This window comes from Triticum aestivum, chromosome 4A, assembly GCF_018294505.1.
Source record: "Triticum aestivum cultivar Chinese Spring chromosome 4A, IWGSC CS RefSeq v2.1, whole genome shotgun sequence".
NCBI lineage: Eukaryota > Viridiplantae > Streptophyta > Magnoliopsida > Poales > Poaceae > Triticum > Triticum aestivum.
In genome coordinates, this window is record NC_057803.1 from 592,831,008 (window position 1) to 592,852,731 (window position 21,724).

General features: G+C 44.1%; 2 protein-coding genes and 1 long non-coding RNA gene across 9 annotated transcripts; 2 read left to right on the forward strand and 1 right to left on the reverse strand.

The window, feature by feature from the left end:
- Nucleotides 1-825: 825 nt before the first annotated feature.
- On the forward strand, nucleotides 826-3,215 carry LOC123087287 (BEL1-like homeodomain protein 3). 3 transcript variants are annotated; one of them, XM_044509264.1, is made up of 4 exons: nucleotides 826-982; nucleotides 1,145-1,704; nucleotides 1,823-2,232; nucleotides 2,710-3,215. In XM_044509264.1, the coding sequence occupies exons 2-4, from the start codon at nucleotides 1,195-1,197 to the stop codon at nucleotides 2,909-2,911; spliced, it is 1,122 nt and encodes a 373-aa protein (XP_044365199.1). In that variant the 5' UTR covers nucleotides 826-982; nucleotides 1,145-1,194; the 3' UTR covers nucleotides 2,912-3,215. The 3 variants fall into 3 exon arrangements, with proteins under 3 accessions (XP_044365199.1, XP_044365198.1, XP_044365200.1); XM_044509263.1 differs by having other exon boundaries at nucleotides 830-982; nucleotides 1,185-1,704; XM_044509265.1 differs by having other exon boundaries at nucleotides 830-982; nucleotides 1,185-1,704; nucleotides 2,713-3,215.
- A 426-nt stretch (nucleotides 3,216-3,641) lies between these two features.
- LOC123087286 (ankyrin repeat and protein kinase domain-containing protein 1) lies at nucleotides 3,642-13,953 on the reverse strand. 2 transcript variants are annotated; one of them, XM_044509262.1, is made up of 11 exons: nucleotides 13,683-13,953; nucleotides 13,335-13,496; nucleotides 13,046-13,177; nucleotides 11,966-12,105; nucleotides 7,955-8,065; nucleotides 7,712-7,837; nucleotides 5,885-6,043; nucleotides 5,074-5,172; nucleotides 4,254-4,424; nucleotides 4,083-4,162; nucleotides 3,642-3,947 (listed from the first exon to the last, which is right to left on the reverse strand). In XM_044509262.1, exons 1-11 carry the CDS (start codon nucleotides 13,861-13,863, stop codon nucleotides 3,884-3,886), a joined length of 1,425 nt encoding a protein of 474 aa, XP_044365197.1. In that variant the 5' UTR covers nucleotides 13,864-13,953; the 3' UTR covers nucleotides 3,642-3,883. The 2 variants fall into 2 exon arrangements, with proteins under 2 accessions (XP_044365197.1, XP_044365196.1); XM_044509261.1 differs by lacking the exon at nucleotides 7,955-8,065 and adding an exon at nucleotides 10,991-11,101.
- Nucleotides 13,954-16,648: 2,695 nt separating this feature from the next.
- LOC123087289 (uncharacterized) lies at nucleotides 16,649-21,500 on the forward strand. Of its 4 annotated transcripts, none has more exons than XR_006441297.1 (3): nucleotides 16,649-19,164; nucleotides 19,839-20,941; nucleotides 21,074-21,500. It is a non-coding gene; the product is annotated as an uncharacterized lncRNA (long non-coding RNA). The 4 variants fall into 4 exon arrangements; XR_006441296.1 differs by having other exon boundaries at nucleotides 19,839-20,167; nucleotides 20,622-21,500; XR_006441298.1 differs by having other exon boundaries at nucleotides 16,649-18,935; nucleotides 19,035-19,164; nucleotides 19,839-21,500.
- Nucleotides 21,501-21,724: the final 224 nt, after the last annotated feature.

The window sequence follows — 21,724 nt, forward strand, 5'->3', positions numbered from 1 at the left end:
GATACCCAGCCAGTAGTAGCAGAGGCTGTGGCCTGTGGGAGGGGAACGTTATGGGAAAAAAAATAGTAATTCAATAAAAAGTCGAAAATTCCTAAAAATATTTTTGAAAAAAACTTAACCTTCCATTGTACTAGTAAGAAAAGTTCCAACAAAATAAAATTCCTCTTTGACTTCTTTTCAAAAAAGACAAATTTTTAGTCAAAATAGCATGAACAGTGACCTATAATAGCAAATAAATTTTGTCTTTTTCGCTGTGAAGTCAACGTAATTTCTTTTTTTTTGAAAATTTATATACTAGTGCGCAAGTAAGTCAAGTTTATTCTAAAAATAGTTTCTTAACTATTTTGACTTTTTGTTTAATCATTAAAAAAAATCTCCATATAGGGTACATATGTACCCAGGAACCATCGGGTATTTCCCGTGGCCTGTGGCGGTACTAAATAGATACAGTAGATACCAGTAGTAGACATGGAGGGCATGCAGTAAGGAGGTATAGATGATGAGGAGACAGCAGGACATGTAAGTACAGTGCCAAAAGCCTCTTCCCTCCCTCCCTCCTATGCATGGTTGGTGCCGTCGTTTCAATGCAAGCATGCATTGTCCAACGGAGGCTCCTCTACAGTCTACACTACACAGTGGAGCTGCGGAGTGCTGTACGAGTGTGGTATACAGGGCCGGCCGGCCGATACACACTGCCTGCGTATGTGTGTGTGCATGGACCATGACCAGCACACTAGCTACCACTCTATATATATCTTCTCCTGCCAAGCCAAGCCAAGCCCCTTTGAACCTCTCTCTCTCTCTCTCTCTCTCTCTCTCTCTCTCTCTCTCTCTCTCTCTCTCTCTCTCTCTCTCTCTCTCTCTCTCTCTCTGGTAGCTCGTATATCAGTGTGCTTCTCCACTGGCTCGGTAGCTCTACTCTTGAGCACCAGTGTACCACTCACCTCCCTTCACCGGCCGGCCAGGGCAACAGCTAGAGAAGGTATGCATGCATGCACGGACATATTTACGCTGATGCTTGCTCATCAATCATCATCACTAATCAGTTCAGTTCATCACCCACCCACCTCACTCTCGCACGTAATGGCGTTACTGTTGATTCTTGTTTCTATCTGCTTGCCTGATGATATGTTTTCTTGATAAGCTAATTGACGACGGTCAGTGGTGGTGGTGGTGGTGGGTAGGTAGGGAGACATGGTGACCAAGCGCCTCCAGGAAAGCGGCTCGCCGAAGCAAGCTCGTCCTGTCGCCACCGACAGCGCCAACGGCCCGCTGATGCTGCTCCGTTTGCGGGAGCAGTGCTGCCGCGAGCACCACCCGGCTGCCTCGCCCGCTGGCCCGCTGGCGCTCACGCTCGGCGCCCCGGCGGCAAAAACCGACGACGTCTGCCGGTGCTGCTGCGCGAGCGACGCGGACGCGCCGGCTCTGGCGCCTGGGGTTATGCCGTCGGTGGACTCGGTGCTAAGTGGCTCCCGGTACCTGAGGCCCGTGCAGGAGCTGCTGCGCGACGCGGTCTCCGCCGTCGTCGTCGGCGGCGACGACGACGAGAGCGCGGGGGGAGGCAGCGAAGACGACGCGCCCGGCGAAGAGGCTCTCCGAGAGATCCGTCTGCGGGCGGCAGCCACGCGCCGCCGCGGCATCCAGGCCAAGAACGACGGCGGCGCCGGCGCGGTGCAAGCCAAGCTCCTCGGCCTTCTCAGCGAGGTCCGTCCGCACTATTCCATTCATCCATTGCAAGCGAGACCACTACGTTATCAGCCAAGCTATCTCTTCTTCCCTCGGCTAGCTTATCCATGGCGGCTAATGAATCTATCTCTCGCAGCTGGAGGGGCGGCAGGAGCACTACTTCCAGGAGCTGAGCCGCGTGGCGTCGTCGTTCGAGCCGGCGCTGGGGCCCGCCGCGACGGCCGGGTACACGTCCCTCATGTCGCGGGCCATGACGCGCCACTTCGCCAACCTGCGCCGCGCCATCCTCCGCAAGCTCGCCGCGGTCGCAAGGCCGGCGCCGGCGCCGAGGGCGAGGCTGTGGACGAACGATGACAGCGAGGAGGAGGAGGACGACGACGAGTACGACCCCGCGCAGACGGAGGACATGGTGAGCAGGCTGGTCCGGCGGACGAAGCAGGCCGTGGCGGCGCGGGCGGCAGAGCAGGTGTGCAAGCCGTTGAGGGGCCTGCCGGAGGGGTCGGTGGCCGTGCTCCGGGCCTGGCTCTTCAACCATTTCATAGATCCGTGAGTGCCCTCGCTGCTTAACAGTTTACACTGGCAAAGCTCTGTCTGCTGTCCCAAGTCAAACCTAGGTTATAATATGTCAACATCTATAACAACAAATTTGGTTCACTAGATTCGTTATGAAATATATTTTCATATTATATACATTTGAATGTGTAGATCTTGGCACATTTATTTTTCCATAGACCTGGTCAAAATTCAAAAAGATTGACTTAGGTCTGTTCCAATACTTCGATTAGTTTGGAACAAAGGGATTATTGTTACTGAAATTTTGCTCAATAACCTTGGTCAAATTCAAATATGGAGAAGTTTGGACCATAAAAAATAATAATGCACCTTATATTTCAAAACAGAGAGATCGAATACCATCGTTCAAAGTATTTAGATTCAATACTTGAAAGTAGCATTCGAAACATTGAAAGCTAGTACTGCACTAGTTGACAGACACTCGGCTGTGTGTTTTGCTGCAACGTGAAGCAGGTACCCCAGCGACAACGAGAAGCTGAGGCTGGCCGTGAGCACGGGGTTAAGCAGAAGGCAGATATCCAACTGGTTCATCAACGCGCGGGTGCGGCTGTGGAAGCCCATGATCGAGGAGATGTACGCCGACGAGTTCTCCGACGTCTCCTCCAGGGACGACGACGCTGGCGGGGGCGGCGCCGCGGCGTCCTCTCAATGAGCACACCTCCTTCCTTGGGACGGACGCAGGATTCAGTTTTCCTTCGAGGGAGATGGGTCGGTTGGATGCCGTCTTCGGTGAATTTACCCCGTGTTTTTCTTTTTTGGTGTGATCTTTCTTCGGTCGGTTCCATGCATTTTTTGGTCTAGTAGCGATTCATGGGACTGTTCATCGTGTTGCTGTTAGTAGTTATTAGGTAGTGAAGCTCTTTTTGCCAGAGCTTGAGTGAGTTATGCAGAGACCGGGGGTTTCAACCTCCTTTTCGGAAAAAAAGACTACGGCGTGCACCCTATTTGATGAAATTCATCTTTACCCTAATGGTTCTACGGCATGTAGTGTCACTTGTGAGTCAAAATGTTTGAGATGAGATGTCTAACAAAAAGCTGACAGCATTACCAGCAAATCAAGCTGCTAACTGGTTATCCACATTGTGGCTTAAATTCAGGTTTATCATATATTCATCATTATCATTTGCTTTTTTGAAAATGGACAAGATCTGGTGCCTACTATGCTACCCCGGGCAGCGATTTAGGTAACTCTGTTTCCAAAATTGAGGTACAGAAATATGCCGCATAAGGGTGGGCAAGGACACCTTCGCCTATAGGTGGACGGTTTCGAAGTTTCTACCGCGGAGCAGAGCACACACGCTTAGCCGCCCGTCAGAGAAACTCAATGGAACAACGACAGAAACTTCTATCGACGAACGGATCACGACACAAGGTACACATACTTAAGGAGCAATGCCCATCCATCCAGATGACCAACGTGGTGATCCTCTTTCGCTGTACGCAGGAAAGGAAACGTCTACTTCCTAGGGTTTGCTGTGGCATTCTGCGACAGCGCCATTGACAGGCAAACCAGAGATCATGGTGCTCTGCTACTCAGTACGGTACCAAAAAGAAGATGAGTATGTTTCCTGGCACTAGAATAAATATTTACATGAAATGGGGCAGGGCGATCCACGGTTTTCCTTTAATCGGATGGCTTGGAGCCTTTTCTAGCCAAGTGATCCTTCTTCATTTCCTCGACCGCCTCCCTGCAAACATGAGCCAAGTTAGTTCCCTGATCGGCACCATGTTTAGACCAGTCCGCAATGTCCATCAACACACCCAAAAAATTCCCATCATTGGGGAGATTCTTGGAAAGAGAAGCACGAGTTGGGATAGCTTACATGAACACTTTCTCCATCTCGGCGTTTCCAGGATCCAGCTGCAGTCCAGCCATGAATGCATCACAAGCTTCTTTGTAGTCCTACCAATGGGAAGTTCCGCAGATTATAGTATGCATACAGGGATATGCCATGTAACCAAGTGCAAGGTGGGTAATCTGTGACTTATCTGACCTCGAGCGACATGAGAGCGGCTCCTTTCCGGTAGTAACCTTTGATCCATTCAGGGCGCAGTTTTATGCAAGTGTTAGCATCGTGCAAAGCCTTATCTGCTTCAGTAGTCTGCAGGTAGCAAAGGCTCCTGTTTGAGTACAGCGTCGCATCACTAGGGTCCAGCTCAATTGCCTACGTCAAAACAGAGAATTGAAAATGGTGAGGGATGTCTCATAACGAAACAAGTTTTTTAAGCGAAAGAACAGAACAGCGTATATATGTTATGGCTTGCGCAGGGCTAATTATGTAAGCCTGGCAAGACCCCAATTTACCCAAGTTAACAAGACAACATTGGTCCCGTAAGTCCACGCCTGTGACTATCAGTAATAACATTAGGGCTGTTCACACTTTATGATGGTTCTGAACTGAAACTGAGAACCAACGTTTCTCGGATAATCATTACAGGCCTCTTTCGAGAGAACTGCTGAAGCTGGTTTGAACCGTTCCTAGCAGTCATGGCTGTTGGAAGGTTTCCAAACAACACGACATGTGTCAAGACTTGGCTGGAGAGTGGAGATCTTATAATACTGTCATGGATTCAACTATAAATGTAATTCACAGAGTTACTTGGCTTATATTACATATTATACCTGGAGACGGTGTCAAATAAGTACACTCTTGATTCTATCAATGAACAGACATTTTGAAAAGAAACCCCAATGTTTGTATAATGAGAGGATAAGGTGTAATGTAGAAGTTTCATGCATATGCTGATATGCATCTTGCAAAGACCGTAGAGTAGCATAACCAATACTGCATCATTCTATAAATCACTACTAACCTCGGTGTAGAACTTTGACGCGCCATGATAGTCCTTTCTCTTAATAGCTTTCTCACCAAATGATTTCAACTGAACTTTCGTACTTTTATCATGCTTAACCTAAATCATAGAGACAAATTAAGACAAGCAAAATATACATACAAAATGTACAATGTTCACCGAAGATTAAAGAAGTTTCTTTGTGTGACAAAAAAGATATAGTTTGAGGATTAAACTTCATATAACAACGGAAGACTCGGAAACAACTAGGTTGTATTTTTTGTTTAACCAAGTCGTACAGTTGTAGACAGATAATCAGAGGGAGTTTAGGACGTGGATTTTCCACAGGGCAACGAAACGCACGTTTTTGCATCAAATTTAGAGTCTAAATATAATACTTAGTCATGTTCATCTGTGTTTTTTTTTGGAAAATTTTCAAATAACGAAAATATATATCAAGCGCAAAAATATTTAGCAAAGATTTTCAAAGGGATCATCTTTCTATTGTACTCTGTATTTATAATATAGGAGCAATAATGATTTTGCCATTAGATTTTGTGTATAATGCTTTTGCTTGCATTGCAAATTTGCACTGGGTCATGTCACTGAAATGTAGGCCAAGGAGAGAATGGCAAAACAGAATGAAAAATCTGCATAGTGACAAAAACCACAAAAATGTCGTAACATATCCTTTTAAGTAGGCCCATCTACTAGTCCCATATAAAGAAAAGATTCAGGTGATTAGAGGTGCAAACATTTATGCCGCAACGGTTGAAGGACAAAGAAATAACTCAATATAGGATGATTCAAATTCTTAAAATCCAATTCATACCGTTGGCTTAGAGGGCTTAGAGGGCCTTTTGGCATGGGCAATAATTCCTTCAACGGTCCAGTTTCGTACAGTTCGAATAGGAGAAGTTAAAGGAAATAGTAACTCCACAAGCTTCCGTCTTCCACGGATTGCAGCAAGTTCTATTGGCTTGGCACCAGTCTGTCAAGTAAGAAGTAACAAACAGGAACCACATGGTTCAGTAGCAGAAGTTACTACTATATAGCTACCAGGGATTGAAAAACGAATATAAACCTAGTAAAAAATCTCAGCGGTATTAATTAGATCACAATAAATAATAAGGAAATATATAGAAAAAATGAAATTGGGCACATAAATAGATGAAGTTATGCTAGACATTACATAACCCACCTACTTCAAAATGTCATTTGAGTTGCTGTTTCTCAAAGTGTCAGCTTCGATCAACCAAAAGTTAAAGAACATTTTGTTGAAAAATTAACTGTACCAAGTGAGATAAATTAGCTGCACTCGAGCATAAATCATGTCAACTTTTGGTTCCTGACATTAGTAGCCTTAAACACTACCCAGTATAAATCAAATTTTCTGAAGTAAATCAGACTAAATCCTCATCAGTCAGGAACTGAGGGAATAAGGCACAGGGTATGTTTGGTTTGAGCCCCATCTAGTCCTGCCAAAAATTTGGCATGACCAAACCAAGGGCGTGGCCAAAATATTGGCAGGTTTGTAGCCACGGTAACAACTTATTTTGTCAAAAGCATAGGCTTACATTTGGTTTAAAGCCAAATGGCTTCAGAACATTTGGCAACATATATCAGCATGTGTGTGTAATTTGGTTCTAAAATTCAGAGATTCGGTGACGAGGTAACAAAAGATAGCTAATTGCATATTTTGCTGAACTCATAATAGTACCTTTGTAAGCAAGACTAACTAATTGAAGTCTCAGTCAGCATGGTTTCATACATATATTATTCAGCCCATATCTTGGTAATAGCATCAGACTTAATATACCAAGCATGCATCAGCTTTATTGCCTCATTCATGTACAGATGTACTGTCAGTTGGAGGGATGGATGCAATTTCAACCTCTAATTAACTAAAATGACAAAGGAATGAAGGATCCATCAAGTTCAAAGTTCAGGAACGAAGGATTCATCAAGTTAAAAATCTGCTTGATGGAATCACATGCATGTGGTCTCAAAACATAAAGAATTGATGATTTCGTAAGTAACACTTTTGATCTAGCCAGCAGCAGGATAAATCATGCCATGAAAGAATTGATCGAAATAGGGTAAGGCCGTAAGGGGGAATTGAGCTAATGGCATGTTGATGTGATGTGATTCCCTTTGAGAGAAGGATTAGAGGTCGTGCAACTTCGGTGGCCACCAGAGCAGTGCTGATTAATGTTTGCAGAAACGTGCTCTTTTGATTCCTGCAGCATGCAGCTGAGATTGGTGCCAACTTTTGAGCGAACGATTTCTCCGCCCGCTCATTGGCGAAAAGCAGACAGGGGCACGCTGATGTCATGCGGGTGAGCTAAAATTGGTAGCTATCCAGACCATAGCCAAAGAATGTAGGGAGGTAAGGCCAGGTTTGGTAGCAATCAAAATGTACCCACAATTTTGCTCGGTGACAGATCAAGATCTGACAGGATTATCAGTTATTTGATCATGGGACGATAAATGATTTACTTCCTGTTCATCGGATGCCTCAGGGATAGGTTTGCACGTTAGAACTGAAGTAGGAAATATGTTTTACATGCTATATATGTCCCCGATCCCCTAGAAAATATGACTAAGAAAACTGCATGCAGTAGAAGACACGATAAGGTAAAAATGCTACAAAACTCACATGAATATGTGGGATATTAGGGTCTGCACCAGCCTTCAACAGGTACTTGACACAGTCAGTTAAGCCATAACTAGTTGCTATTACCAATGGAGTTTCAATATTAGCAGCATTTACATCTGTGCCTGCCTGTAGATATGAATCATATAAGATCAAAAGTTATGAACTATGCAATTCACATAACAGATTAATATCATAAGAAAACTATATGTATTAACATGAAGTCAAGGTGGACAGTTACCAGACCTCCACAAGCAGCTTGACACACTTCAGTGAAATAGATTCAGGTAGTCCTGAATCGGTGGCATAAAGTGCTGCAGTCAGCGGAGTACGTCCCTGTTCTGAGATCTTGTTTGGCTACATTTTTTGTTACAGAAAATCTTTAGTGTAAAATATCGACTTGGATATAACCAGTATTTATGACATAGCAATAGTACGAGGCAGAATAGCATTATGCTAATCAAATAAGACATGCACATGTTAAAGCAGGAATCTATCCAGCTTCTGCATAGGAACATGGGGATCCCAAGTTGTACATTTGACATCAATATCTGCTATAACATCATGAAGAACTGAAGATCACACAGCAATGAAAAATAAGCAATGGTACAGAGTAGCATGAAGTATGACCTGCGGAAAAGCCATCTGAACTGCCATTCCAGCTAACTACTCACTCTATATGTGATTTTGAACTAATATTAGTTAGAACTTAGAACATAAGAGATGAAATAAAAGGCTGTGAGAAGACCAAGGCATGGAACCACAATCCAACATACAATGTTGATGAATCTGCATTCTAACAAGGTAGCATATAAAGCTCAAATAGAAAAAAACATGGAATTTACTTATTACATCTGCATGGAATTTACTTATTCTAACAAGGTAGCGTATAAAGCTCAAATAGAAAAAAACATGGAATTTACTTATTACATCTGCATGGTGCTCCAATAGAACTTTCATGACACCAATCATCCCACAGGAAGCAGCGAAATGTAGTGGTGTCAGACCAAGATAAGCTACATCAACACTAGCTCCTCTAGATAGCAACAATCATGCTGCTTCATCACGTCCTAGACATGGTGCAGAAAAAAACACAAGATAATGTTACCATGAAAAATAAGCATTTCTCGCACAACAGGAGAACTGTATTCTTAACATTATCACAAGAACCACCACCTGCATGCCTTGGCTGGAGGCCAGGCATGAGTTAACTACGTCATAATTATTTTGGTGAAACTATTTAAGAGACACAAGGATAATGCTACAGAAACGAAAGAACAAACACAAAATAAGACCAAAGTATTAATCCATAGGGAGAACAAATAAGACCAGACATATGATATTGTTTTTTTATAAGGAGACACAACCACAAATAAGACCAGACGTGTTAGCTTTTTGACTGGGGACCGGACGTATTAATTCATAGGGACAACAAATTGAACTGAAACAATGCAAATGCCACCATCTGCTAGATGGCCCCCAGCTCTAAAGTCACGTGACCGAGTTCATCTAATATGACATGAAAATGGAATAAAATAAGTAGGGATACTAGATTGCTAATTATCATAACCAGACTAAACATCACCTCAGTGAGGGTTTCAAAGGTACTTCCTCCGTTCACAAATATAAGATGTAGAACATCACCTTATATTTGTGAACGAAGGGAGTAATTAGTAAGCTTACAGGGCTGGATAGCACCAAAGACCAGCATGAACTGTGCAAAATAGTCAAATCAATTTCTTATAAACTACACTTTTGGTAGAAGTGCAAGAATTCAGCTTCTAAAATAGACCAAAAACTAGAAGCCACACAAATGATCAAATTGAATTAGTGAGGAGTTGAAGACTGCTCAGGAGAACAAATAACCATTCCTTCAAAACTTCTTTGCACAGGAACCAAATGGTAAACGCAAGTCTAAAGACAGAACGCTTAGTATTTGCAGAGACCATATTTTGCAGCAAGGTGAAGAGGGAAATGGCCTGAATCATCTGGCTTTTTCAGATCAGCCCCCTGGTCCAGAAGGTACCTCATAACATCCATTCTTTCCTCAATTGTAGCAGTAGTCAAAGCACTTACACCTGCCAGAGATGAATAAAAAACAAGTAACTAGTGCTATATCTGACATCTCTCTCAACTAAAAGATGAATTTACATGAAAACACTACCAATGTACTCCCTCCATCCCAAAATTCTTGTCTTAGATTCCGTATCTAGACAAATCTAAGACAAGAATTTTGGGACGGAGGGAGTAAAATCTAAATAGTCTATATATAGCAAGTGACTGCTCATAATATGAATAACCAGAAGTAGTGACTAGTGAGAAGACCACAAGTCAGGGTCGACAAATACCCTGGTAAGTGGACAGAAAAAGTTGAATCATGGCAGTGCTTAAGGTATATGAAATATACACAAACTGAAAGATCATGCACACGAGCAACATCGCGAATTTGAGCTAACCATAACATGAACAAAGAGAAAGCGGAGACATACCATCTTTGCTACTAGCATTGACATCAAAGCCTAGCTCCTCCACCATGCACCTGACAGCATCCAGTTCCCCCATGCGTGCCGCCGTCTGAAACGGCCCCCCACCTACGATACACACATCGGCAAGCCAGGCCATTCCCTCAGCATCCCTGCCTCTCGCCAGCTCTTCAATACAATACCGAGAAATTTGAGTTAAGAGTTAAGACACATGGACAGCGCTACATTACATGGCGAAAGGAACACACGCACGCACAGACCCCCATTCCCCCAAAACCCTAGCAGATGCGAGGCCACACTGAAGGGAGGGGGCGGTGCGCGGTCACACGCTTGACAGATTGGGCCGATGGAGAGCTCGCTCACCCCTGAGACGGGGAAGATCACCCTCGGCGGCCGCGTCGAAGAAGGCCATCTGCGGCGAGCCCTCGTTTGGGAGGCGTGGGAGCCCGTCGTACGAACGGTTGCGTCGAAGAGCAGCTCTCTCGTAGGCGAGCTTAACTTTGAAGTCTGGCGACTTTGCCTCGGCATCAAAGAGTCGAGAGTTGGGGTTTTTTTTTAGCTGAGAGTTGGGGTTTTTTGGAAGCACCAGCCTTCAACAGGTACTTGACGCAGTCAGTTAAGCCATAACGAGTTGCTATTACCAACGGAGTTTCGCTATTAGCAGAATTTACATCTGTGCCTGCCTGTGGATATGGATCATATAAAACCAAAATTATGAACTACGCAATTCATGCAATAGATTAATATCATAAGAAAACTATATGTATTAACATGAAGTCAAGGTGGACTATTACCAGACCTCCACAAGCAGCTTGACACACTCCAGTATAGTAGATTCAGGTAGTCCTGAATCGGTGCCACGAAGTGCTTCAGTCAGCGGAGTACTTCCCTCTTCTGAGACCTTGTTCGGCTACATTTTTATTACAAAATATCTTTAGTATAAAATATCAACTTCGATATAATATTGAATGCTTAAATATAATAGAGGAAAATTAGAACATAGGGACACACAACATGTTTCGGTTCTCATGATTCTCCTTTTATATGGAAGTGGGATGACAAAACTATCATTGGCCATGCTAATGACAAAAAAAAAAGGGCAGCCCGGTGCATGTAGCTCCCGCTTGCGCAGGGTCCGGGGAAGGGTCCAACCACTTTGGGTCTATAGTACGCAGCCTTTCCCTACATTTCTGTAAGAGGCTGTTTCCAGGACTTGAACCCGTGGCCTCATGGTCACAAGGCCATGCTAGTGACAGTTTGCAATAAATACTTTATATAGATTGCTAAGCCTCAGCTGCAAAGACAGTTCTTTCAACCTAACCAGTATTTATGAGTTATGACATGGTAATAGTACGAGACAGAATAACATTATGCTAATCAAATAAGACATGCACATGTTAAAACAGGAATCTATCCAGCTTCTGCATAGGAACAAGAGAATCCCAAGCTGTACATTTGACATAAATATCTGCCATATCATGAAGAACTGAAGATCACACAGCAAGGAAAAATAAGCAATGGTACAGAGTAGCATGAAGTATGACGTGCGGAAAAGCCATTTGAACTGCCATTCCAGCTAACTACTCTATTATGTGATTTTTAAATAATATTAGTTAGAAATATAAGAGATGAAAATCTAAAGCTACGATAAAAGGCTGTGAGAAGACCAAGGCATGGAACCGCAATCCAACATACTAAATATTGATGAATCTGCATTCAAACAAGGTAGTAGCATATAAAGCTCAAATACAAAAACATGAAATTTACTTATTACATCTGCATGGTGCTCCAACAGTACTTTCATGACACCAATCATCCCAAAGCCAGCAGCAAAATGTAGTGGTGTCAGACCACGAAAAGTTGAATCAACACTAGCTCCTCTGGATAGCAACAATCGTGCTGCTTCATCACGTCCTAGACATAGTGCAGAAAAAAAATGTTACAATGAAAAATAAGCATTTCTCGCGCAACAGAAGAAATGTATTTTTATAAACATTATCAAGAACCACCACCAGCATGCCTTGGCTAGAATCCAGGCATGAGTTAACTATGTCATGACTATTTTGGCGAAACTATTTAAGAGACACGACATGGATAGGGGTGTCATGGACAGGGGTGCGTGGAAGTTAGCTATCCAAGTGACAGAACCATCACTAGGTTTCAGGATCTTATAGGTTTCAACTCTAGCCTACCCCAACTTCTTTGGGATTGGAACGCATTGTTGTTTTTTATTGAAGAGACATGCCAATGCTACAGAACTAAAAGAACAAGCCCAAAATAAGACCAAAGTATAAATCCATGGGGAGAACAAATAAGACCAGACATAAGTTATCGTTTTGTTATAAGGAGACACAAACACAAAATAAGACTAGGTGTATTAGTTTTTTTTTTACCGGGGACCGAGCATATTAAATCATAGGGAGAGCAAATTGAACCGAAAGAATCTAAATGCCAACATCTGCTAGATGGCCCCCAGCTCCAAAGTCACGTGACCGAGTTCATTTAACATGCCATGAAAATGGAATAAAATAAGTAGGAATACTAGATTACTAATTATCAGAACCAGACTGAACATCATCTCAGTGAGGGTTTGGAAGGTAATTTGTAAGCATATTACAGGGTTGGATAGCACCAAAAACCAGCATGAACTGTGCAAAATAGTCAAATCGATTTCCTATAAACTACACTTTTGGTAGAAGTGCAAGAATTCAGCGTTTAAAATAGAACAAAAGCTAGAAGCCACACAAATGATCAAACCGCATTAGTGAGGAGTTGGAGACTGTTAAATTGCAGAGCAACCAAGTGGTAAACGCAAGTCTAAAGACAGAAAGCTTAATATGTGCACAGAAGAGACCATATTTTGCAGCATGGTGAAGAGGAGAATGGCCTGAATAGACTGGCTTATTCACATCAGCCCCCTTGTCCAGAAGGTATCTCATAACATGCATTCTTTCATCCACTGCAGCAGCAGTCAGAGCAGTTAAACCTGCCAATAAAATCAGAAACAAGTAACTAGTGCTTAAAGTGAATGAAACTGATGCAGCGGGTTTACTGAAATATCGTGCACACGAGCAAAAATTGCGAAATTGAGCATGACCATAACATGAACAGAATCGATCAGCGCAAAGAAAGCGCGCGCATACCAGATTGGCTGCCCGCATTGACATCGAAGCCCAGCTCCTCCACCATGCACCTGACGGCATCCAGTTTCCCCATGCGTGCCGCCGTCTGAAGCGGCCCCCCGCCCACGAGACACACGTCGGCAAGCCAGGCCAGCCCATCCGCATCCCTGCCTCTCGCCAGCTCTTCAATAAAACACCGAGAAATTTGAGGTAAGTCACGCGCGAAAGGAGCAGAGCACGAGCAGACCGCCACCCCCCCCCCCCCCCCCCCCAAAAAAACCCTAGCAGATGCGACGCCGCAATGAAGCGAGGGGGCGGCGCCCGGCAGACGCCTGACAGACAGATTGGGCCGACGGAGAGCTCGCTCACCTCTGAGGCGGGGAAGGTTGCCCTCGGCGGCCGCGTCGAAGAAGGCCATCTGCGGCGAGCCCTCGCTCGGGAGGCGCGGGTACCCGCCGTACGGGCGGTTGCATCGAAGGGATCTCTCGAAGCCGAGCTTGACTCTAAAGTCCGGGGTGTCCATTGCCGCCGGCGACGGGCTCTGGCGCATCGCCGCCGCCGCGAACCACCGTGAGCACGGAGAGTCGAGAGCTGGGGGTTTTCTCTTTTTTTTTAGACGAGAGGTTGGGGGTTTTGGGAAGCAGAAGAAGCGCCGCCGAATATTGAAGCCGCTCCAAAGCAAAGCTGGCTAAATGGGCCGTGCCAGCAGGGCCAGCCCGTTAGCACGGCACGGCACGAGCTAAAAGTGCCGAGCCTGACACGCGGCACGCAAGGGGCCGTGCCTGGGCCTGGAGGCTGGCCACACGAGCAGCACGGCACGGCATGATTAGCTTTATTTATTTATACGAATTAACTTGTGGTTGAGTTGGTTAGGTAGACAGTGATATCCCAATCCATCAAGGTTCAAATTCTGGTGATCGCATTATTCCTGGATTTATTTCAGGATTTCTTAATCTTATCTTATCTTTTTAAGAAGTTGATTCTAATTTTCTTAACATGCAAAATGTCTATCTCAATGTCCCATTATGCAATGCATTTCTCAACATGCATAGAGCTCATCTCAGCACGTATGACATGTCATCAGTTCAACCTAGAATAAAGTTGTTATTTATATTTCCTTATATCATGATAAATGTTTATTATTCATGTTAGAATTGTATTAACCGAAAACTTAGTACATGTATGAATACATAGACAAAACAAAGTGTCCCTAGTATGTCTCTACTTGACTAGCTCGTTAATCAAAGATGGTTATGTTTCCTGACCATAGACACGTGTTGTCATTTGATGAACGGGATCACATCATGACAAGACCCATCCGTTAGCTTAGCATAATGATTATTTAGTTTTATTGCTATTGATTTCATCATGACTTATACATGTTCATCTGACTATGAGATTATGCAACTCTCAAATAACGGAGGAACAACATATGTGCTATCAAACGTCACAGCGTAACTGGGTGATTATAAAGATGCTCTACAGATGTCTCCGAAGGTGTTTGTTGGGTTGGCATAGATCGAGATTAGGATTTGTCACTCCGTGTATCGGAGAGGTATCTCTGCGCCCTCCCGGTAATGCACATCACTATAAGCCTTGCAAGCAATGTGATTAATGAGTTAGTCACGGGATGATGCATTACGGAATTAGTAAAGAGACTTGCCGGTAATGAGATTGAACTAGGTATGAGGATACCGACGATCGAATCTCGGACAAGTAACATACCGATAACAAAGGTAACAATGTATGTTGTTATACGGTTTGACCGATAAAGATCTTCGTAGAATATGTAGGAGCCAATATGAGCATCCAGGTTCCACTATTGGTTATTGACCGGAGATATGTCTCGGTCATGTCCACATACTTCTTAAACTCGTAGGGTCCGCACACTTAGCGTTCGATGATGATTTGTATTATGAGTTATGTGATTTGATGACCAAAGTTTGTTCGGAGTCCTGGATGAGATCACGGACATGACAAGGAGTCTCGAAATGGTCGAGAGGTAAGATTCATATATTGGATGGCTATATTCGGACATCGGAAAGGTTCCGAGTGATTCAGGTATTTTTCGGAGTACCGGGGAGTTATGGGAATTCACCGGGAGAAGTAATGAGCCTTATTGGGCCATACAGGAAAAGAGGAGGCAGGCCAAGGGGAGGTGGCGCCCCCCTCCTCCCATGGGTCCGAATTGGACTAGGGGAAGTGGGCGGCGCCCCCCTTGCCTTTTCCTACTCTCTCTCTCTCTCTCTTTCCCTCTTTCCTTCTCTCCTACTCCGAAAAGGAAAGGGATTCCTACTCGGACTTGGAAGTCCTAGTAGGACTCCATACTCTTGGCGCGCCCCTAGGGGGCCGACCTCTCTCCCTCCCTTCTTTTATATATGTGGGCAGGGGCACACCAAAGTTTCTCTTAGCCGTGTGTGATGCCCCCCTCCATAGTTACATACCTCGGTCATATCGTCGTAGTGCTTAGGCGAAGCCCTACGCCGGTAACTTCATCATCACCGTCACCACGACGTCGTGCTGACGAAACTCTCCCTCGGCCTCAACTGGATCAAGAGTTCGAGGGACGTCACCGAGCTGAACGTGTGCTGATCGCGGAGGTGCCGTACGTTCGGTACTTGGATCGATTGGATCACGAAGACGTTCGACTACATCAACCACGTTACTAAACGCTTCCGCTTTCGGTCTACGAGGGTACGTGAACACACTCTCCCCGCTCGTTTCTATGCTTCTCCTAGATAGATCTTGCGTGATCGTAGATAAATTTTTTAAAATACTACATTCCCCAACAGGTGGCCATGCTTCGGGCCTGGCTCTTCAACCATTTCCTAGATCCGTGAGTGCCCTCGCTAGCTACTTAACAGAACAAAGTTGGCATCCATCCCGACATAATATTAATCCCTCCCTGTCAAGATATGCATTAGATTTCAAAAGGTCAAGCATTTGTATGTTTGCCCACATATATATCAAAATACATCAACGTCTACAATACTAAATAAATAAATATGAAGTATAATTCATGATGAATCTAATGCTACTGATTTGCTATTGGAGACACTAGCAAAAATACCCGTGCGTTGCAACAGGAGAATGCAAGGTGCAAGAATCAAACTTAGTGACATAGATATTGTAGTGGTGGAATACTTATCATGTAAAAATTTTACCATTAAATCACTCTTCTTTACCTACTAATAAAGCGGCTATCGCTTCTGGTCGTACGTCGCCGGCCTTTTTGCAAAAACGACCCTGTTGTTTTGTATATTGAACCCGCAGTCCTCCTAATAAGTCAAATCGGAACAGTTACGGGCGAGAGAAAAGAAAAAAACACATCCGCCCGCACGACCGAGCCTCCCAATCCCATCTCCCCACTCCAGCGCTCCGCCACCTCCCGCCCCGCCTCGCCGCACGCCGCCGGCCCGACCCGGTCGCCACACACAGCCGCCCCCCGTCGCCGTCCTCTGCCGGACCGGCCCCCGCCGCCGCGCTCCGCCGGACGGCTCCCCGCCGTCGCGCTCCGCCACCGCCTACCGTCGTCGTTCTCCTCCACCACCTACCCTGTCGGCGCGCCTACCCCCACCCAAGCGCCCCCACACCCGCGGCCTTCCACCACCAGCGACCCAACGACGGCCTTCCACCGCCAGCAACTCTCGACGCTGCGGTGATGGATCCCCCGTCCTTGCTACCATGGCGCCGTCAGGACTCCTCCCCGCTGCTTCCACATCGACAATGGTTTCCTCAACCCCACCGGCTTCACCACCAGCCACTCCTTCCCGGCGCACTCGGCCCGCCGTCGGACCCATCCGCTTGGCTCCCGCGGCGAGAGATCTGATCGACAGAGAGGCCAAGGGGGAGTGTTGGCGCAGAGGTCAGGCGTCACAGGCAAACAAGTCGCTCGCTAGAGGTGGTCTATGGTGTCGACACTCTCCGATGGACAGAGCCGACGTGTGCGCTGGACAGAGTCGTCATACACACATCTAATCCCACTGATGAACCTGGCTGTGGGTTAGCTTCTGTCGGGAAGGTGACAAAGGAGAGAGAAAAGAAGCTTGTGGGGGCGGCCTGATGGACAGGAAATGAGAGGGTGACGCTGGCCTGAAGATGAAGAAGGGACGAGAGCATGGCCACGGTGCAAATTCCTCTATATCTTTCCATGGTTGTTTTAGAGCATGGCCATGGTGCAAAATCAGCTGTCTCCCTGGTCGAAGTAGATGCTTGGGGTGAGGCCAACTTATGAATTGACCGAGACGTCTTTACCTTGCATTGCAATGTCTTAATCTTGCATCTTTTGTCAAGCTTGCATTAGAGCAAATTCATACTATGATGGGGGGATTATGAATCAGTTGACACCCACGAATTAATGTGATACATCTATGGGCCTGGCGCCAGAATTTAGCACTGGAATTTATCGTTCCTTGATGGCATCTGCAACTCACCACAACTGTGTTAAGCAGTACCTGAGGTGCTCGGATTTTACTTGCCTGCTATAAGAAGGAAGGGTTCTCGGCCGGAATCTCCATCGGGTTGCTTCTTTGGACCATAATCTCCATCAAATCCCGACGAAAATTCCGTGAAACGTACAATGTCGCCGTCGATTTCGCCGGAGGAAGAAGCGCCGAGTTCGCCGGAGGAACAAAACATCTGTCGAGCCGTCCAATGTCGCCCTCGACGGCTACAACAGATGTATGTATCCCCTTGAAAGCAGCAAGCAGCAGTCTTCTGTTATGTGTGTTCTGTGTGTTCTCTGTATAGATGTGTAGTAGTAATCAAGCAGCAAATTGAACAAAATCGCAGCAGCAGGCTGCTGCTCTCCTCCCTGATCTCCCTCTATATGAAGTAGCATTATAGCACAACATCATAATTAGCAACGGCAGAGCAACCTCTGAAAAATAGTTGGGATAATTAAAAAGATTCTAATGCGTTTATCTTGGCATATCAGAACACCTCCCTGATCTCCCTCTATATGAAGTAGCAGTATAGCACAACATCATAATTAGCAACGGCAGAGCAACCTCTGAAAAATAGTTGGGATAATTAAAAAGATTCTAATGCGTTTATTTTGGCATATCAGAACATTTAGTATGTATATCTGACTTCAGCACCAGGCACCATGGTTACGCATCTTGGTTTGATACTGATCAAGTAGTATCATGTTGATCCCCTGTTTTAGTTATTGTTTCTGTCCCCTGTCTCTCTGTCTGCTATTCTGCTCTTTCTTAGCAGCATGTTGATTCTAAGATTCCAATAGTATTTAGAAAGTAGCAAATTTATTTTTATGCGAGAATTTTATTCTTAAGTTTCTGGCAGTATTCATAGTTAGTTTTCTCTGATTTTGTGTGCTTTACAGGCAGTAAGCATCCTTGGGTGTTCTTTACGTGCTTTGTCTCTAGGGGCCTCCTGATGGACTCCTATAATACCACCAGGCCACAACTGCCAAGCAGTGCGTTTTACTGTAACCCATATAGCTGTCATAGGTAGTTGTATTGTTGATCCAGCAACATGCTTCTCTGTTTCTGCATGCCAAGGCAGCTTGCTGCTGTTAATTTTGTCATTTTATTTGAATTGATCTGAGATAAGTCACTTGCTAAAAAATAATTGGTCATGGTGCCACCTTCATTTGATGAGGTACATTCAGATTCGTTTTTTAATTACTTTATGGATCCTTCTCTTCTCATTACAGTGCTGGACAATTTGATGAGAAATTATCTTCTCTTTGAGGTCCAGGTTCAGAGTTCACTGCTATGAAAGAAGAAGGCATAGATTTGCCTCGTGGAATTACCGGTAGAATCGCAGTGAGAACGAGTAAAAATCTACGACAAGCAATACATTATTTTGAAGCTACATGGAAAGCAAAGTAAGCACATGGATCCCTCCTTTCATATTCTGATGGTATGTCGCCATAAGTAGGGTCCATTTTGGAAGCCACGATGTGCCAGCAACCCAGCATAGAACTGGTCAACGTACTGTGCGAATGCTGCTGCTATGTGAAAATTGTTGTTGCGCTACCAAAAGAAATCGTTCCACACCATGATTTGATTCTCCTTTGTTTTTAAGTGTTTGCAAGTTCCAAGTGCATGATATTATATTAATCATGAGAGCAATTTTAAATTGCCTGCGATTTGGCCGCAATCGCTCGCGATTTTCATGCAGTACAAAATCACAGGAGATTGCGGTAGATCGCGCTGACTTAGGCTACAATTTCACTTAAAATTTGGCTGCCGTTAAATCCTTTCTCCTGCGATTTTAAATTTTCAACTGATCTGTAGAGGTGCATGTTTCATCCTTGTTATCATTCTTGCTTACTGAGTGCTTGTTCATTCGTTTTTTAATTATATCGATGCTATTTTGCTTGTGTCAAAAGAATTAATATAATTTTTGTTTACCATATTGATAAACAACTCCCTTAACAAGCACTACTATACTATGCTACCCACTGTGTTGTTTACTTGTTTGGCTATTCAGTACGCGTGAGATTTGTTTTTGGACTTCACAACAAGAGTAAAAATTATTGATTTAACCTCTACGCAGGTTGTATCTCGTTCGTGGGAAGATCAGAAATTGATTGAGCATGATGTGTCACCTTATTTCATTGTGTGTAAGCTCTACTCTACCTAATGGTTACCTGGTCTATGTGATCTCAAGAGCCCAGCCAAGATCATGCTTACATAGTCTATGTGATTTTTCAAGTGTGGCAGCAAATGAGCCTTCCATTTGTGATTTTTCAAGTTTGGGCAGAGTTATGAACCCTTTGCCAGAGGTCTCATCCCTAGATTGATGTAGGATCAAGATGATGGCATCAGGGTTCCCATGACCATGTTCACCACATTTGAGCTCCTCAAGCACGCCCCCAAGCCCTCGTAAGCTTCTCATATCTTTGGTCCCTTTAGCTGTTGCAAATTTGCCTTCAGTTTACAATGCCAGAAGAACACTAACCCTGTCTACCATCAAGTCATTATTGTTATGGACACAAGAAAGTATTGGTATTTTCATAGGTAGTATCTGAGCATTATTGTCTTGTGACACTGGCCAAGCATAAACTGACATAGCGACATCTTTCAGCAATTTCCCATATAGTTCAAGTAGTGTGTTTGAACATTGTATTTTTTTAAAGGAACCGAGTCACACACAAAAGGGCCAGATTTTCTGGCACATAGTCCACGATTTGTACAAATAACCACCTGTAATTCTTAATTTAGTTGCTATTGCAAAAGACGGTTGCTTTCGAACCTTCCATCTCGAGAAACTAGAATTAGTACGAATGTGCTTTTCCCTGACTCCCACATCAGGCTGTTGCTCTAATGTTTCTTCCAGGTTGAGAATGGCAAGAAGACGCTTATTCTCCATTGTACAAAGACTAGCATAGTTTTGAACTCTGTGCTGTCAGATCTTTTTCACCTGAAGCATGATCATCTATGAAGTACGCCAAGAATTACGACAACATCAGGCCATTTGAGAGTGGGGGTTAAACTTCCCTGGAGTTCTTCTCCCTTAAATCTTATTGCAGCCTCTTTATTCACATCTCGTATGTGTAGTTGGTGACAACGAGGAATTGTTATCCACTTGAGAAAATAAAGGTTAAATCGATGATGCTCTCAAAAGTAAAATGATTTTCTGACCTGGACAGCGACTTTGTGAGCACCAATATAGAACTTATAAACCTTTCTCCACGTTTGTTATCATGATCTTTTCATTTTCCTTTTGTATATTAAACTTGAGAATATTATTCTGCTTTATTCAACCATTACTTTTTTATGTGTTTGCAGTATGACTATCTGGTTCTCACTCAAAGTAGAGGCCCAACAAACTTTTTGGAGTCGAAAACTACAAATCCATCTATTCCTAGAATGGAGCTGGTTGGAGTTGAGCCTACAATTGAGCGGGTAGTTCGTTGGCACCGACATCCAGCTGAAAGTTTAGAGGAGGGTTAGTAAAGCAAATTTGTTCATGAGGAAATGTACCAGTAAAACATTGAGTCAGAGTGCAAGTCAAATGCTCTTAACAAAAAAAATTGTCGCTTTTCTTTAATTACAATTCTTATTATTTTTAGTTGGTATTGATATACAAAAGAAAATCCTGTGGCTTTTTTTGCCCTCTCATTGATCATTGTATTTTCGAGTCATATCAGTCTATGTAAAAGAATTCAGTACCTTAATGTTTTGTATATTTGGAAATGTTTAAAGGCGTGGTGTTTCATATAATTGTACGCTATGCTGCCTATTCCTTTCCCGGTAGCCTTAGTATGGTCATCTTTTTCTCTTTCATATCATTCATCTTAAATTAAGAAAATATGAACCATTGCATTGTGCTCCAGTTTATCATTATTATTTGATTTATTTATAGGCAATAGTTCTTCTAGAAAAAAAATCATGTAACAAGATAAAATAGAATATTCTCTGTTGCAGTTGGGAACATGT